Source organism: Oncorhynchus clarkii, chromosome 4, assembly GCF_045791955.1.
Source record: "Oncorhynchus clarkii lewisi isolate Uvic-CL-2024 chromosome 4, UVic_Ocla_1.0, whole genome shotgun sequence".
In the NCBI taxonomy this organism is placed as follows: Eukaryota; Metazoa; Chordata; class Actinopteri; order Salmoniformes; family Salmonidae; genus Oncorhynchus; species Oncorhynchus clarkii.
The window spans coordinates 44,911,039-44,929,047 of NC_092150.1; the positions used below are offsets into that span (position 1 = coordinate 44,911,039).

Here is an 18,009-nt window from a genome sequence, read left to right on the forward strand (position 1 = left end):
TACACCAGTGGTCTAACCCTCCCCCACATTTTCTCCTCCTTTGCCATCCATCCCCCAACTCACTCACTATCCCACTCTTTCAAACATCTGATTTCCAAGAAAGAAAGGGATCATTCGGAAGACATGTTTAGCAGATGATATAGAGAAGAGCGATGGAATCTATCACATAGCAGCTCGTTTAATCTCTCTTTGCACTTTTAGCTTTGGGTATGATATGGCTAGCTTGTTAGCAATTTAGCTAGCTGACAACCCCGGCTAACGCAGCTAGCAATGCAAACCTGACTTTCGTTGTGTAAAATCAAATAGGATTTCCTCGCGCTGCGAACAACGTTTGCTGGCTTGTTTTTTTCGTTCATTTTCCTGGAATCGTTTCGTCTACTGAAAGTGTTTTTGCTCAAAGCGAATATATAGGGTCACGATAGTCTACTAGCTAAATACCGGCTATCTATAAGGGGCATGGAACAGCTGGTTAGCAATCGGGCAGATGCCATCTAGCTAACGTTCTACGACTCTTAATTTCATTGACTGACATCTGAAGTGGATGGAATGGGCGTTTGCTACCTCTATTTAGCTACCTCCGCAACACAGTGCAACTAGTTAGCTATATAATAAGCTAGTGTAATTACTCGGCTAACTATATGCAAACACAGGTGTGTCTACTTTTAAGGTTTAGCTAGCTAGTTCGTTAGTTAACTTCAACCAGACAAAGGTAGCTACAGTAGCTAGCTGAGCCCGGGCAATAAACTAATGTAGCGCGAGCTGGTAGCCAGGTAATGCAACATAGCATTGTTAGCTAAGGGGAGACTTCTTTCTCGTCGTAAAATTAGGCCACAAAACAAAGTACAAATGTATTGACAGTGACAGGCATTGTTTCCCCCAACCAGACTTGCATTGATTGTGTGATCACTGGCCAATTAGATAGGGATTGTGTCTGTCTATATGACCTTAGCTCAGGAACACGCATTGCTAATTATATATTTTTTTTTGTCGTGACCTACCTACCTCACTGAAGCCAATACTGGTGATTCCACGACGAGTCTAATAGCAAACTAAACAGCACTGCTCCTGTTATTACATATCTTGCAAGATAGCTGCCAACCATATCAGACATTATTTACATTCTCCGTTGCATGTTCTATACGCAAGAAACATAGTCAATCATGCCTGCATAGAACATTGAAGTGAGACTCTAGCATCATGTATATGTAATGTATGCAACGCTCAAAGTGAGTACAGTATTAGACATAGCTCCCAAATGAATTTTTCTGATAGGGGTTTGAAATAGAATGGCATTCCATGGTACAGGTCGGCAGCAGACAGTATGTGGTAACCTGTTCCCCGGATCTGAGTTAGGCCATAAGTATTTTTGCGTCAACACCTCAACTGGAGCCACTTCCACGGGCCTCACTGCAACTCCGAGTCTAACTGGACCCACTGCCCCGGCGGGGACGCCACGACATCCAACGTCTCTTGGGGGAAGCACCGGCGGCGGGGCCGCTGTACCACAGCCTCATAGTAGTCCTGCCAGTGAAGTACCAAGCCCTGCTGAGATGGAGCCTGATCGACCTATCGGTTATGGCGCATTTGGTGTGGTCTGGTAAGTTGTGCAATTTCAAATAAGAATTGACTGATTTCCAAGTGAGTTTTTGCATGGTGTTTTTCCTTTCCAAAAAAGGGTGTGTATCTGACAAGGGAATGAGATAGACATGCTGTGCACGTGCCCTCCCCATTGGTGACCAGTGCTAACAGATGCCTCTCTTCATATTGTTCCTGCAGGTCAGTGACAGACCCTCGTGACGGGCGTAAAGTAGCCCTGAAGAAGATGCCCAATGTCTTCCAGAACCTAGTCTCCTGTAAGAGGGTCTTCAGAGAGCTGAGGATGCTCTGCTTCTTCAAGCACGACAACGTAAGAATGGATAGCAATACATCTATACACAGGACATAGCTCCCAAATGAATTCTTCTGATAGGGGTTGCGTCCCGCATAGGTTGCATCCTAAATGGCACCCTATTTCCTATACTATATTTCCTATAAAAAAAAAAAATGTGTACTTACTATAGGAAAAAGGTGCCATTTGAGACATTTTCATACAGTATTGCATCCATAACATAAGACATAGCGATGCATCTTCACACTGCTCATTGATGTTTCCATACAGAGGCTTGCTTTACAAATATCACTGTGAAGTTAGAGGTTTGTTATAGTTTAGACACTTAAGGACAAGAAGTGCCATAACAAATGCTGGCTGTGAACGGTAGATCCCTTGCTGAGTGTTGATGAATGGTGGCGATGTACAATCGTCAGAAAATGAACACCAAATGACGGCCAATGTTCTGTGATCAGAGGCGATAGGATGGCCACTCACTGCTTTTAACCGTTCGTCTGTCTGTTTTGTCCTTTAGATCGCTAATCATTAAAACAACGAGAAGGGTGATGATGATGATGATGTGTGTTTACAGGTGTTGTCAGCGCTGGACATTCTGCAGCCTCCACAGATCGACTGCTTCGAGGAAATGTATCCTTCACACGCACATTCATGTGCACACATGACTGTTATGTGTCAGCCATTGTTCACTCCTGCACTTTCTCTCTCCATTATCATGCCTCCTTTCAAAACAGTCTGAATCTACATAGTACAATTTAAATCAAGATAAACCTAAACAGAGATGATACCATTTAGTGATAGTCTTGTGTTATGATAGATAGATACATTTAACTTTAATATAGATAGATGGAGTATTACGCTTTATTCTATGTCGTCCATCCACAACCTATAGTTGTCTGTTGTTTCCTTGACCGTGGGGCCATGCCTGACTGTAGCTACGTGATCACTGAGCTGATGCAGAGTGACCTCCACAAAGTCATTGTGTCTCCCCAGCCCCTCACCACCGACCACATCAAGGTGTTCCTCTACCAGATCCTCAGAGGTGAGTGAGACGGAGGGAGGAGTAGGGAAAGGGGCAAAGTTGAAAAGGAGGTGGAAGTCAAAGTTAAAGGTTGACTCCTGAGTCCAAAAACAACCCATTTGTGAGTTTGCCCCCTAGCCTTTCTGGGTTTGTAGGTTTAAAGGAGCCAGCTTGTTTCATGTGATGGAGCCATATTGATAGATTCATGTTGTCATTGACTGCAAACACTGAAATAGAATTGGCTACGGGCTGTATTTGAACCATTATGAGTAACAGTGATTCTCTTTCTCTCAGGGCTGAAGTACCTGCATTCTGCTGGCATCCTGCACAGGGACATCAAACCTGGGAACCTGTTAGTCAACAGCAACTGCCTGCTCAAGGTAACGGTGTGTGTGTACACGTTTGTTTTGGCGTGTGTCCTCGTGTGAATCTGTGTGTGAACTTCCTCAAAAGACATACAAGGAAGCATTATGCTGAAGAATTTCGTCTATACACCTTTTGACAAACATACATGTGTATTATGCTGTAATTACACTGGTCAACCTACACTGATTATACCAAACATTACAAACACTTTCCTAATATTGAGTTCTACCCCCCGCACACATTTTGCCCCCAGAACAGACTCAATTCGTTGGGGCATGGACTCTACAACGTGTCGAAAGCATTCCACAGGGATGCTGGACCATGTTGACTCCAATGCTTCCCACAGTTGTGTCAAGTTGGCTGGATGTCCTTTGGGTGGTCGACCATTGTTGATACACATGGGAAACTGTTGTTAGGTTCTAAATGAACTTATTACAACTCACGGACGATTAGTAAAGCTTAGACCAAGTTTATTCACCTATTGGGTCATACAGCTGCATAAGACAAAAACATATTTCCACCAGTGGTAGTATATATACTCTAATTTGGATGGAGTCTCCTCCTTCTCTAAACATGACATCTTTATTGCTAGGCAGGAAGTTAAATGATATGGGCAATAAACTGTTCCTTCTCCCTTAATGTGACCTGACCTCGACCCTCTTCCTCACTAATACACAGCTCTCCACCCATTCTTTCCTCCAGTCAGTACATTCCAAGCTTAATTGCATCCACCATATACATTCCTCCTACATATAACCCTTAACTTCTAGTGTAGACCCTGGACTATGGCACCCCTCATGTCTCTAGTATTAACCATATTTAAAGTTTAGAAATCCGAACCCATCACTGTTGAGCGTGAAAAACCCAGCATCGTTGCAGTTCTTGACACAGTGAAACTGGTGCACCTGGCCCCTACTACCATACTCTGTTCAAAGGCACTTAAATAATTTGTCTTGCCCATTTTTCAGCCTCTGAATGGCACACATACACAATCCATGTCACAACTGTCTCAAGGCTTAAAAATGCCCTCCATCTACACTGATTGAAGTGAATTTAACAAGTGACATCAAAAAGGGAGCTTTCACCTGGTCAGTCTGTCATGGAAAGAGCAGGTGTTATTAATGTTTTGTATACTCAGTGTTATTATCATGTAACGAAATCCCCCCTCTTCCACTCCCCTTTCTTTCTCTCTCTTCCCTCTCTCTCTCTCTCTCTCAGATCTGTGACTTTGGGCTTGCACGTGTGGAGGAGCCGGACCCATCTCGTCACATGACCCAGGAGGTGGTGACTCAGTATTACCGGGCTCCTGAGGTGCTGATGGGCAGCCGCCATTACGGCTCTGCCATAGACGTCTGGTCGGTGGGCTGCATCTTCGCTGAACTACTGGGTCGACGCATCCTGTTCCAGGCCCAGAGCCCCATACAACAGGTAGAGGGTAGGGCTGTTGCGGTGACCGTATTACCATCACACCGGTGGTCACAAGTCATGAAGGCAGTCAAATTCCACGGTCATGTTAATTCTCCATGCTTCTCCAAGCTCTGATGCTGCTGATGGTCATTAGTAGCCTACCAAACTTGCTAACTGCCTGGTACTCAATTGTCCCTCTAATCACTCTGACATCAATGCAAATATAATCAAAAATCGAATTAAACATTTAATGAGCTCATATTGCGAAGCATTTCTATAGGCTATGCAATTGCGCAATAAAACAGGGTCATGGTCTCTATTAAAAAGAGGAGGATCCCATCAGCTTTCTATAGGCTAGGCCTACTATATTTATTTCTCAACCATTGTGCTTAATATTAGGAAAGTTATCTTTGCAACGGGAATGAAAATGAACCACGGGAAAAGCGTTCTCCATTTGCTATTTAAGTGCATAGATGACATGTCTTTTTTCCCCCTGCCCCTGTTTTGATACAGGTTCATGATAACGGTCCATCCTAAATCAAAACAAATTTCACACATACAGTACCAGTCAACAGGTTGCACACACCTACTGTGATTGAACATTTTCATATTCACCTGATTTGTTTGATATTAATAGTTAATGATTATATACATAACTAATAGAAAGACATTTCTCTCTCTTCATTCTGAGTGAACTGAGAGGAGACTTTTGAAGCTTGGTCTGGCAACTGATTAAGCAATGGCTAGGTAAAAACCTACAGCTGGCATTCCATAGATAAGATGTGGTGGGTGTAACAGAGATAAAGGGAGCCTGGAGGAATAGAACAAAACCCTCTTTGTCTCATCATCCCGGCATCTGGGAAACTTAGCCTGGAGGGATAGAACAACTACCATGGAGATGACCATGGGATGAACCCAAAGTAGCTTATGGTACCCCCATTCTGCATGAGAGAGGTTGGAACCAGCCTGACTAAGCATTTTTTTAGGGCCTATATAAGATCTGTTTTTTTTTCATTATCAGTTAAGCACTCGGCAACACACTTCGGAGTGTGGGGTCGTCGGCTTCATTATTGCAATAATTATTTGATATTAAATAAAGATGGTTGTTTGGAGAAATGACCAGGTCTATCTCAGTACTGAATTTCCACAACATTTTTGGCGACGAGGATGGGATCTGCATCTTCACCTGTTGACCACTGCTACTCATTCAAGGTTTTAAAAAATATATATATATATAACTTTTTAAAAACTATTTTCTACATTGTATAATAATAGTGAAGACATCAACTATGAAATAACACATGGAATCATGTAGTAACCCAAAAAGTGTTAAACAAATCAAAATAGATTTTCTATTTTAGATTCTTCAAAGTAGCCACCCTTTGCCTTGATGACAGTTTTGCACACTCTTGGCATTCTCTCAACCAGCTTCGTGAGGAATGCTTTTCCAACAGTTCCCACATATGCTGAGCACTTGTTAGCTGCTTTTCCTTCACTCTGCGGTCTAACTCATCCCAAACCATCTCAATTGGGTTAAGGTCGGATGATTGTGGAGGCCAGGTCATCTGATGCAGCATTATCACTCTCCTTGGTCAAATAGCCCTTACACAGCCTGGAGGTGTGTCTTGGGTCATTGTCCTGTTGAAAAACAAATGATAGTCCCACTAAGCGCAAACCAGATGGGATTTTTTTAGGGTGCATTACGACCACACAAAGGGGATGCCGCTATGAAATTCGAGGCATTATTAAGTGCTTGTCAAATTGTGAATGAGAGACTGATGAAGTGTTTATAGCTTGCGCCATTAGTCGCATCATGCAGCCTTATAATGTATTAAAAATCTAAATATATAGCCCAATGTTTGTAGAACAACTAAAGTTACGTTAATAACTCTAAATTAAACATATACAGTGCCTTGCGAAAGTATTCGGCCCCCTTGAACTTTGCGATCTTTTGCCACATTTCAGGCTTCAAACATAAAGATATAAAACTGTATTTTTTTGTGAAGAATCAACAACAAGTGGGACACAATCATGAAGTGGAACGACATTTATTGGATATTTCAAACTTTTTTAACAAATCAAAAACTGAAAAATTGGGCGTGCAAAATTATTCAGCCCCCTTAAGTTAATACTTTGTAGCGCCACCTTTTGCTGCGATTACAGCTGTAAGTCGCTTGGGGTATGTCTCTATCAGTTTTGCACATCAAGAGACTGACATTTTTTCCCATTCCTCCTTGCAAAACAGCTCGAGCTCAGTGAGGTTGGATGGAGAGCATTTGTGAACAGAAGTTTTCAGTTCTTTGCACACATTCTCGATTGGATTCAGGTCTGGACTTTGACTTGGTCATTCTAACACCTGGATATGTTTATTTTTGAACCATTCCATTGTAGATTTTGCTTTATGTTTTGGATCATTGTCTTGTTGGAAGACAAATCTCCGTCCCAGTCTCAGGTCTTTTGCAGACTCCATCAGGTTTTCTTCCAGAATGGTCCTGTATTTGGCTCCATCCATCTTCCCATCAATTTTAACCATCATCCCTGTCCCTGCTGAAGAAAAGCAGGCCCAAACCATGATGCTGCCACCACCATGTTTGACAGTGGGGATGGTGTGTTCAGGGTGATGAGCTGTGTTGCTTTTACGCCAAACATAACGTTTTGCATTGTTGCCAAAAAGTTCAATTTTGGTTTCATCTGACCAGAGCACCTTCTTCCACATGTTTGGTGTGTCTCCCAGGTGGCTTGTGTCAAACTTTAAACAACACTTTTTATGGATATCTTTAAGAAATGGCTTTCTTCTTGCCACTCTTCCATAAAGGCCAGATTTGTGCAATATACGACTGATTGTTGTCCTATGGACAGAGTCTCCCACCTCAGCTGTAGATCTCTGCAGTTCATCCAGAGTGATCATGGGCCTCTTGGCTGCATCTCTGATCAGTCTTCTCCTTGTATGAGCTGGAAGTTTAGAGGGACGGCCAGGTCTTGGTAGATTTGCAGTGCTGATACTCCTTCCATTTCAATATTATCGCTTGCACAGTGCTCCTTGGGATGTTTAAAGCTTGGGAAATCTTTTTGTATCCAAATCCGGCTTTAAACTTCTTCACAACAGTATCTCGGACCTGCCTGGTGTGTTCCTTGTTCTTCATGATGCTCTCTGCGCTTTTAACGGACCTCTGAGACTATCACAGTGCAGGTGCATTTATACGGAGACTTGATTACACACAGGTGGATTGTATTTATCATCATTAGTCATTTAGGTCAACATTGGATCATTCAGAGATCCTCACTGAACTTCTGGAGAGAGTTTGCTGCACTGAAAGTAAAGGGGCTGAATAATTTTGCACGCCCAATTTTTCAGTTTTTGATTTGTTAAAAAAGTTTGAAATATCCAATAAATGTCGTTCCACTTCATGATTGTGTCCCACTTGTTGATTCTTCACAAAAAAATACAGTTTTATATCTTTATGTTTGAAGCCTGAAATGTGGCAAAAGATCGCAAAGTTCAAGGGGGCCGAATACTTTCGCAAGGCACTGTAGGAGTAACTATTTCTTTGTTAACCGCTCAACACAGAAAATATCCTTTCTATTTTATTCAGCTTTGTTCAATTGTATTCTTCATAATATAAAATAATGCCATGAAATTCTAAGTAAATCTTGTCTGCTAAATGAACTAGTGTAGCGCACTTACATATGGCATAGCCAGATCAGGACCCAACATAAGGACAACTCAGAGTATGCTATTCTGTTCTTCGGAAATAGACTACATTTTCTTCATATCATGTTTCTTTAGACCTGTCTAAAATAAATAACAGATTTATTGTCAAGGTGTAGGCTATATTACATGGATTTATTATATTTTTTTTAATGTAGATGTTCCAAAGGTCGCCATCAGTGGCTTGTAGGCTATGTGTGGAAGCCAGGAGATGCTAAATGTGTTTGTTAATTAATGGTCAATTACCGCGAGACCGACAGTTATTTGCTTGACAATCACGTACTGACGAAATGTTGTACCCGCCACAGCTCTAGTAGAGGGGTGGGAGGCACAGAACCATATTCAACAGGTTGTGAGGGAGGAAAGCGGGAAAGCAAAGGAAAGAGGGGAAGGTGTAATCTGTCTGGGCAATAATTGTAACTTTTATCTAATAATAATCAAATGTATCGAATTTTTGGCACTTGTGGATGGTCATTTTTTTAAATTTAGGGTTGTTGTCAAACTAAATCTCTCTCTCTCTCTATCCCCCTCTCTCTCTCTCTCTCTATCCCCCTCTCTCTCTCTCTATCCCCCTCTCTCTCTCTCTATCCCCCTCTCTCTCTCTCTCTATCCCCCTCTCTCTCTCTCTCTATCCCCCTCTCTCTCTCTCTCTATCCCCCTCTCTCTCTCTCTCTCTCCTCTCTCTCTCTCTCTCCACTCTCTCTCTCTCTCTCTCTCCACTCTCTCTCTCTCCACTCTCTCTCTCTCTCTCTCTCTCTCTCAGTTGGATCTGATCACTGATCTGCTGGGTACCCCTCCTCTCTCGGCCATGGCATCTGCCTGTGAGGGGGCCAGAGCTCACATCCTGAGAGGACCTCACAAACCGGTACTTCCTCCTCACTGAACTACTCACTAACTTATCTGACCTTCCTTTGTATTACTATGAGACACTTGTGGTCAAATATTGTCCCCCTTGCACTTTACAAATGTAAATACCTTACTCCAAACTAGGATTGTTACAGTGACCGTTTTACCACCACACCTGCGGTCATGAGACCGCAATCAAATTCCATGTGACTGTTTAGTCACGGTAACTAGACTTCTCCAAAACTGCGCTCTGCTGCCACTGATGGTCATTAGTATCCTATCAAACTTGCTAACTGCCAGTTGCTAATGGCCTGGTACTTATTGTCCCTCTAATCACTCTGACATCAATGCAAATGTAATCGAAAATCAAATTGAACACTTCGTGAGAGCCCATGAACATTTCTATAGGCTATGCATTTGTGTGAGAAAATAGAGTTTTGAAGGTCTCTATTGAAACGAGGGAGGAAGGATCCCATCTGATTTCTGTAGGCTAGGCCTACTATTTATTTCTCAACTCTCCTAATATTAAGCACATTGCTTCACTTTACAGCAGGAGTAGCCTACCTGGCTGGTATGAAGAGCAGGAAAAGTGTCCTCCATTTGCTATTTGTGTATATGAGGACATGTATTATTGATTTTTTTCTGCCCCTGTTCCGACAGATGCATGATAATCATAGTCGCACACTATGTAGCCTAGTCCGTAGGCCTATTTTTTTTTATAAGGTTTGTATCACAATTAAAGTGGCCAAATCATTCCAAACGTAGCCTAGGCATAGGACCCCTGGAACACGGTTGGAGAGCACATAGTTTACAGAGCCGAGTGAAACGTGTTCTTAAAAGCCTAGCCATTGCGCCATCGTGTCATTGCGTGTGCAAACAGAGTTTTGACTGGCCACTGTTTGAAAGAGGATCCCAGCTTTCTTGTGCTGCTATATTTCTTGCTCACTTCTTAAAATGAAGCACATTAATCCGCTTTACAAGCAGTGTAGCCTACCTGGCATACATCGACAGCGCGTGAGTTGTTTTGGGGAAGATAATTTCCCCCATAAAATTGCACCTTTTATAATAAAAACATTACATGCATAATCGCATTTGCTGACTTTTATAAGAGCCTACTTTTCGTAGTGTGATGAATAGGTTGGATAGTCATAATATAACTCAATCAGTGTTAGCAAAAAAGAACATTCAATGCATGGCTGAGTGAGTATAACCTAGAGTAGGTCTAGTCTATAAGCTATATCAGATATGTTTCTTCTTTCTTAGCTTTTTTCCCCCGCGATTGTATTTTTAAATTGCGATATGCCTGGCTTGGTCTCCCCACTTTTCACAGGCCGTCGCAACTCAACAATGAATCTGCCCAAATTGCGCACGCTGCCTTTCCTTCGGACTGTAGGCAATGTGATTATAAAACCATCCACAACTTATTTTTTTTAAATAAGCTAATGATCTTCCATGGCTAAATCATGCTTTAGTATTCTATTTTGAATGATTTTATTTATTTCTCTATATAATTTTGGCAATTTAATTCAATTTACTTTCGGGAAAGCTTCTCCTAGCCAAATGGACGCGCCGTATATGCTTGCATATTAAAAAACGTAACCTCCATTTGCTATTCGAGTGCAGGCTACGGATTACATGTATTTTTTTTGTGGGCCATTCTAAATCAAAAATTATTCCACAGATACACTATATATGCAAAAGTATGTGGACACTCTTTCAAATTAGTGGATTTGGCTATTTCAGCCACCTGTTGCTGATAGGTGTCTAAAATCAAGCACACAGCCATGCAATCTCCATAGACAAACACCGGGAAAAGAATGGCCATACTAAAGTGTTCAGTGTCTTTCAACGTGGCACCTTCCGGATGCCACCTTTCCAACTAGTCAGTTCGTAAAATGTCTGCCCTACTAGAGCTGCCTCAGTCAACTGTAAATGCTGTTATTGTAAAGTGGAAATGTCTAGGAGCAACAACGGCTCAGCCGCGAAGTGGTTGGCTACACAAGCTCACAGAACGGGGCTGCCTAGTGCTGAAGCGTGTAAAAATCATCTGTCCTCGGTTGCAACACTCACTACCAAGTTCCAAACTCTGGAAGCAACGTCAGCACAATAACTGTTCTTCGGGAGCTTAATGACATGGGTTTCCATGGCCAAGCAGCCGCACACAAGCCTAAAATCACCAATGCCAAGCGTCGGCTGGAGTGACTGCCATTGGACTCTGGAACAGTGGAAATGCGTACTCTGGAGTGATGAATCACGCTTCACCATCTGGCAGTCGGACAGACGAATCTAACGCGACAGCGTACAATGAAATTCTTGACGATTCTGTGCTTCCAACTTTGTGGTAACAGTTTGGGGGAAGGCCCTTTCCTGTTTCAGCATGACAAGGCCACGAAGCGAGGTCCATACAGAAATGGTTTGTTGAGATCAGTGTGGAAGAACTTCAACCCCATCGAACACCTTTGGGATGAATTGGAATGCCGACTGCGAGCCAGGCCTAATCATCCAACATCCGTGCCCGACCTAACTAATGCTCTTGTGGCTGAATGGAAGCAAGTCCCCCCAGCAATGTTCCAACATCTAGTGGAATGCCTTCCCAGAAGAGTTGAGGCTGTTATGGCAGCAAAGGAGGGACCAACTCATTCTTAATGCCCATGGTTTTGGAATGAGATGTTCGACGAACAGGTGTCCACATATTTTTGGTTTTGTAGTGTATATTGCCATATATATAGACAAGATTTAAATTAAGATTAGTCTGATGGGTCAGAATATTATTATTATTATTTTTTTTTTATGTGTTATTTCTTACATTGTTACCCCTCTCCCGTCTGAAGTTTGCTAGAGAGCATTTGGATGATCCAGAAGAAGCTTGGGAGAATGTCATATGGTCAGATGAAACCAAAATATAACTTTTTGGTAAAAACTCAACTCGTCATGTTTGGAGGACAAAGAATGCTGAGTTGCATCCAAAGAACACCATACCTACTGTAAAGCATGGGGGTGGAAACATCATGCTTTGGGGCTGTTTTTCTGCAAAGGGACCAGGACGACTGATCCGTGTAAAGGAAAGAATGAATGGGGCCATGTATCGTGAGATTTTGAGTGAAAACCTCCTTCCATCAGCAAGGGCATTGAAGATGAAACGTGGCTGGGTCTTTCAGCATGACAATGATCCCAAACACACCGCCCGGGCAATGAACGAGTGGCTTCGTAAGAAGCATTTCAAGGTCCTGGAGTGGCCTATCCAGTCTCCAGACCTCAACCCCATAGAAAATCTTTGGAGGGAGTTGGAAGTCTGTGTTGCCCAGCAACAGCCCCAAAACATCACTGCTCTAGAGGAGATCTGCATGGAGGAATGGGCCAAAATACCAGCAACAGTGTGAAAACCTTGTGAAGACTTACAGAAAACATTTGACCTCTGTCATTGCCAACAAAGGGTATATTACAAAGTATTGAGAAACTTTTGTAATTGACCAAATACTTATTTTCCACCATAATTTGCAAATAAATTCATTAAAAATCCTACAATGTGATTTTCTGGATTTTTCTCATTTTGTCTGTCATAGTTGAAGTGTACCTATGATGAAATTGACAGGCCTGTCTCATATTTTTAAGTGGGAGAACTTGCACAATTGGTGGCTGACTAAATAATTTTTGCCCCACTGTATATACTGTACTCTATACCATCTACTGCATCTTGCCTATGCCGTTTGGCCATCGCTCATATATTTTTACGTACATATTCTTATTAATTCCTTTACACTTGTGTGTATAAGGTAGTTGTTGTGAAATTTTTAGATTACTTGTTAGATATTACTGCATGGTTGGAACTCGAAGCACAAGCATTTCGCTACACTCGCATTAACATCTGCTAACCATGTGTATCTGACAAATCAATTTTGATTTGATTTGCTTGTCAAATTGTAAATGAGAGAATGTTGAAGTATGTGGAGCCTGCACAAGGAGAAGAGCTCGTGTCTTTCATGTGACTTTTTTCAAATAATTTGTCGCATCATGCAGTCTTAGGCTATATGTTTTGATTTTTAATACATTCTAAGTTTGTATCACAACTAACATTGCATAAATAACTCCAAATTAAATATATTGGAGCCCCTGTTTCTTTGTTAATAACCGCTCAACACTGAATAGCTGCATGTGTCCTTCGGAAATCGTTTGGTGGAAAATATGCTTTCTATTTTATTCAGCTATGTTCAATTCTATTCTTCATACTATAAAAGAATGCCACGTAATTCTAAGCAAATCTTGTCTGTAAATGAATTAGTGTAGCCCACTGCCATATGGCATAGCCAGATCAGGGCCTAACATAAGGACAACTCAGAGTATGCTATTCTGTTTTTATGAAATAGACTACATTTTCTTCATTATGTTTCTTTAGACCTGTCTAAAATAAATAATGGATTTATTGTGATGGTGTATGCTATATAAAATGCTTTCTTATACTTTTATACTTGGATTGTAGGCTATGCATGGAAGATGGACACAGTATTTTGGCACCCTTGCACGATTCTCTATTTCTTTAAAAAAAGGGGGGGGGTGGGTATTAACATAAACACAAACAAACACGTTTGTCATCTCCTGCCAAATGTGTTTGTGTTTATGTTAAAACCCCCCAAAAATATTTTTGAAGAAATAGAGAATCGTGCAAGGGTGCCAAAATATTACTGCTCATGGCCCAGTTTCCCAAAAGCTTCTTGGAAGACTAAGTTAATTGGTGAATTTAGCCTTAAGATGCTTTTGGGAAACCGGGCCCAGATATTATCGAATCTATACCCCACACACAATCCTTATCTAAAACCAGGTGCAGCAGTTCATGATGTAAAATCTCTCCCCCCCCCCCTTCCCCCTCAGCCGTCGCTCTCTGTGTTATATATGCTGTCGGACGGGGCGACCCACGAGGCCGTGCACCTGTTGTGTCGTATGTTGGTGTTTGATCCGGTGAGTGCAGACAGGAGTCTATTGTCACACAATTGGCTACCTCTTTATAGGGAAGTTTAAGCAACAAGAGCTGAAAATGTAGCTACCTCTGAGAAGGAAAATGCATAGCTAGCTACAGTAAGGGAGAAAATACAAGATTAGAGAGGGACCAACTTTCTCTCCATGTGTGTGACTCAGGCCAAACGGATCTCGGGCAGCGACGCCCTCTCCCACCCCTACCTGGACGAGGGCCGTCTGCGCTACCACACGTGCATGTGTCAGTGCTGCTACTCCGTGCCCAGCGGGCGTGTGTACACGCGTGACTTTGAACCGCCCGCCGACCGGAACTTCAGCCACAGCTACGATAACAGCCTGCTCTCTGTCTGGCAGGGCAAAGGTATGAGCTATCTGGTGCTCTTCTCTCTACTCCTCTTTCTCTTCAATTCTCTTCTCTTTGACTTTTTTCCAATTGAAATTTATGGCCTGTTGCGATCTCGTTCTCGCAATCTCTCCTCTCTCGCTCTGTCAGAGCTCATCCATCGCTTCATAACAGAGCACCAGCAGGGGAAACGAGTGCCGCTGTGCATCAACCCCCAGAGTGCCGCCTTCAAGACCTTCATCAGGTGAGGAACACCAAGGGAGGGATGAACACAACTAATATACATGCAGCTTAAAATACTATTTTTCCATGCACTATCTACATCTCTCTTTCTTTCTCTATCTTTCTTGATCTCTCAGGTCTACTGCGTGGCATTCCTCCAAAGTCTCCAGGAAGGAGGAGAGATGAAGGGGAGTATCGTTCAAGTACAAGAAGAATCATGGGAAATTCAGTTTGATAAAAAGAACAAGACTTGCTTTGGTCAATATAATAGAGATAGGTTTGGGTTTCTCTGGATGGAGGGGAGGGGTGAATGAAACAGTACGCCAGCCTCTCAGAGAGAAGAACCGTGTCTGTTGGAGGAAATGCTCACTTTTACTAAAGACTACATTTCCCTTCAATGACAACTACAGTTCCCAACTATAAAAACTACTATTGACACTGGTGAAGACTTGACTACACCAGGGCTATAGGCATTTCCCCAATGCTGAAAACTAAAATGTGCTGCTGAATTTTTAAAAAAGGAATAAAGAGGGAAAGTGGTAGAAGAGGGAAATTATTGGAAACATTGATTACTAGAAGAGTTGAAGTTGGTTGTGTTGTGCTCCAATCTGGTTTAAGGTGGAGACAAAGGAATAGCTGTTTAATTAATTTATGTTGAATAATTGTTCTGCTCTGTTAATTGTTAAGTCATTCCAGCCTCGTGCAATATGATGAAAAGCGTCTAAGCAACGTACTCCTGGCGATACCATACTCTCTTATCTGTGCTCTCAGTGACTTAGTCATGTTAATGTCACATTGATGACCCTACCTTTATCATTGATTCCATTGATTTGGTTTGATAGTTTCACTGGGCCCATTCTCAATATCTTCGGTAAACTGGTTTTAGATCTGCGCTACAATGCAACCTCTGGCCTTGAGGTTCACTCCGTGCTACTTGTGAATCTTCCCTCCCAATCTGCCCTCGTCCATAAGATCAAACCATTTCCAAGACAACAAATTGACCTGGTTCTTTGATTGGGTGGGGCCACGGCTTCTGAGGCAGATGGAGCCTCGCCCATGTTTTTAAAATCATATTATTTTATATTTTAATTTGTGTTTATTTTTAGCTTCTCTGTGAGTGGCGGTTCGAGCTTGAGCACGTGTTGTGCCCATGTACTGAGTAGTCAGCCCTTTCAGTATGTGTGTGTGTGTGTGTGTGCACGCGCTCACATGTGTCTGTGTGTAGAATTTAAGGGAAAGTGCAGTTTTCTGCTTCAATGATTTCATTACCTCAAAAACAGTTGGAGTCAAAAAGGGAGTGAGAGAGAGTCTACTGGGTGAAGTGTACATAGACCCAACTCAACTGCTACGCACTGTAACGTGATGTCATTCCTTTGTACTAAATCGCTGTCCTTAACCTCTGCCGCTCCCTCTTGGAGAGAGGGATGGAAGATGAGGGACAGATGGCAGGAAGAACAGCTTGTTGAAATGTGTTGGTGAAATGCTGCTGTGTTTTGTTTTTCCTTTATTGGTTGTTGGTTTATTTCCAGTTGAGTTCACGGCTCAGGTGTTCCGTTGCAAAGACTGTGAACCCGACCACACAAATACACACCGATATTATTCACCAATAACAGTGTGCCTCAACTTTTTTTTCTTCTCTCTCCACAAAGAGGAACCGCAAAGCTCTGTGCGCTGAAGCTCTTGACTGGAGCTAGTACTAACTAAAATGAGGCTCCTGAAGACGCTGCACTGTGCTAGTTGGCATTGCCGTCATGGCAGTGGTCAGGCCCTTGTCCCGCCACCTGATGGTGCTATTGGAAGTGTAGGCTAAGTGGTTGACGGGGATTGCCAGAATGTTTCACTTAAACCTGCATGTCTGTATTTATGATATATAAAAAAAAAAAATTAAAAGGAAGAGGCTTTTGGATTTGAATGCAGTGCAATGGGAGTTGTCGCCGTGGACACACCTATCTTGTGGTGATGTTAATGAATTAGATTTTAGGAAATATGATTCATAGTTTTATGTTTTGTGATGTGATCCATTTAAAATAGTTATTTTTTGGTTTCACAACTTTGCTATTGTCTTTAGTAGAGAGCCCAAGCAGGCTGAGTTTTAGAAGAGCTCACCAGGGTATGTCTCTTTCCCTCACACCCTCTTTTCTTCTCTCTATCCCCCTCACACTGTCCTCTCGTCTCTGTTAGCCTTTTATAGCAGGGTCTTATTCATTAGGCACCAAAAAAATCAAACAGACTAAAACTGGGAGGGACTACTTGAACTTGTTCAATAAGAAACTTGTTGCAAAATGTTTTCCTACAGTGTGCACTAAGGAGTATGACTCAGCTATGCTTAATGTAGAAGCCAATAAGGACATCCCGTTCCTCACTGGAGGAGCCTCCTCTGGCAGTTCAGTAGCTCAAAGCAGCTTCTTATCCTCCCCTTCTTTCGTTCATTGGTGCTGATAGGAGAAGAGAAGACTGGTCAAATCCCTAACGGAGAGAAGCACCGTTAGGGATTTGCTTTCAGATGTCCAGTTCTCTTCAGATCAGATCTATGATCCATCCCAAATGACACCCTATTCCCTTTGTAGTGCACTACTATTGAGGTTCTGGTCAAAGGTAGTGCACTATATAGGGAATAGGGTGCCATTTGGGACGCATATACTGAAGGAAAAGGAAGCGAGTCTATATCCTTTGTTCATGAGCTCAATAGGCACTGGAGAGACTACACCTGGGGATGTTGATGTTAGAAATGTTTCTGATGACAAGAAGAAGAAAAAAGTGATACTTGTGTTTTTTATTTGTATTATTCTGAATATGAAACCGATGTTGAATACTGCTGTTTTGAAAATGTTAAAATTCTGTTGGTTGGTTTGTTTTTTTGTCATATTTTAGGAAACGTTTTGGACTTGTGCTCCCAACAAATACTTGAATTTCTTAAGAAAACGACTAGAGTAAAGTAGTGAATGAATAAATGGATAGTCACTGGATAATATTCCTGTGTGGTGTCTGTCCGCTTATCAATGGGGAGGGGGCTCAAAAGGCAACGTTACATTGTACTGTGTCAGGTTGTTGACTTAAGGGCTGCTCCCTCAAATTGCAAGTTATTTTTTGCCCCCCATACAATGTTTGGTTGTATACTTTTTCTTGTGTTCAGAAAGTTTTATGTTCTCATTCTATATGGCGATATTTCAATCTTTTCAATTTCAACATGCCTGATAACTCTGGTTATTATGCCTATTGCATTATATCCTATATATGTTACT

At 42.1% G+C, this 18,009-nt stretch overlaps 1 protein-coding gene across 1 annotated transcript; it reads left to right on the forward strand.

Annotated features, from left to right (window-relative positions):
- Positions 1 to 28: 28 nt before the first annotated feature.
- LOC139406847 (serine/threonine-protein kinase NLK2-like) lies at positions 29 to 17,738 on the forward strand. The gene is made up of 11 exons (XM_071149930.1): positions 29 to 1,597; positions 1,777 to 1,906; positions 2,460 to 2,515; positions 2,821 to 2,927; positions 3,201 to 3,286; positions 4,491 to 4,700; positions 9,152 to 9,253; positions 14,101 to 14,187; positions 14,365 to 14,563; positions 14,696 to 14,789; positions 14,905 to 17,738. The coding sequence occupies exons 1-11, from the start codon at positions 1,287 to 1,289 to the stop codon at positions 14,951 to 14,953; spliced, it is 1,431 nt and encodes a 476-aa protein (XP_071006031.1). The 5' UTR covers positions 29 to 1,286; the 3' UTR covers positions 14,954 to 17,738.
- Positions 17,739 to 18,009: the final 271 nt, after the last annotated feature.

Coding starts and splice junctions, on each gene's coding strand:
- LOC139406847 (XM_071149930.1), top strand. CDS start 1,287: ATGGCATTCCATGGTACAGGTCGGCAGCAGACAGTATGTGGTAACCTG. Junction 1,598..1,776: donor GGCGCATTTGGTGTGGTCTG/GTAAGTTGTGCA, acceptor TTGTTCCTGCAG/GTCAGTGACAGACCCTCGTG. Junction 3,287..4,490: donor ACAGCAACTGCCTGCTCAAG/GTAACGGTGTGT, acceptor TCTCTCTCTCAG/ATCTGTGACTTTGGGCTTGC.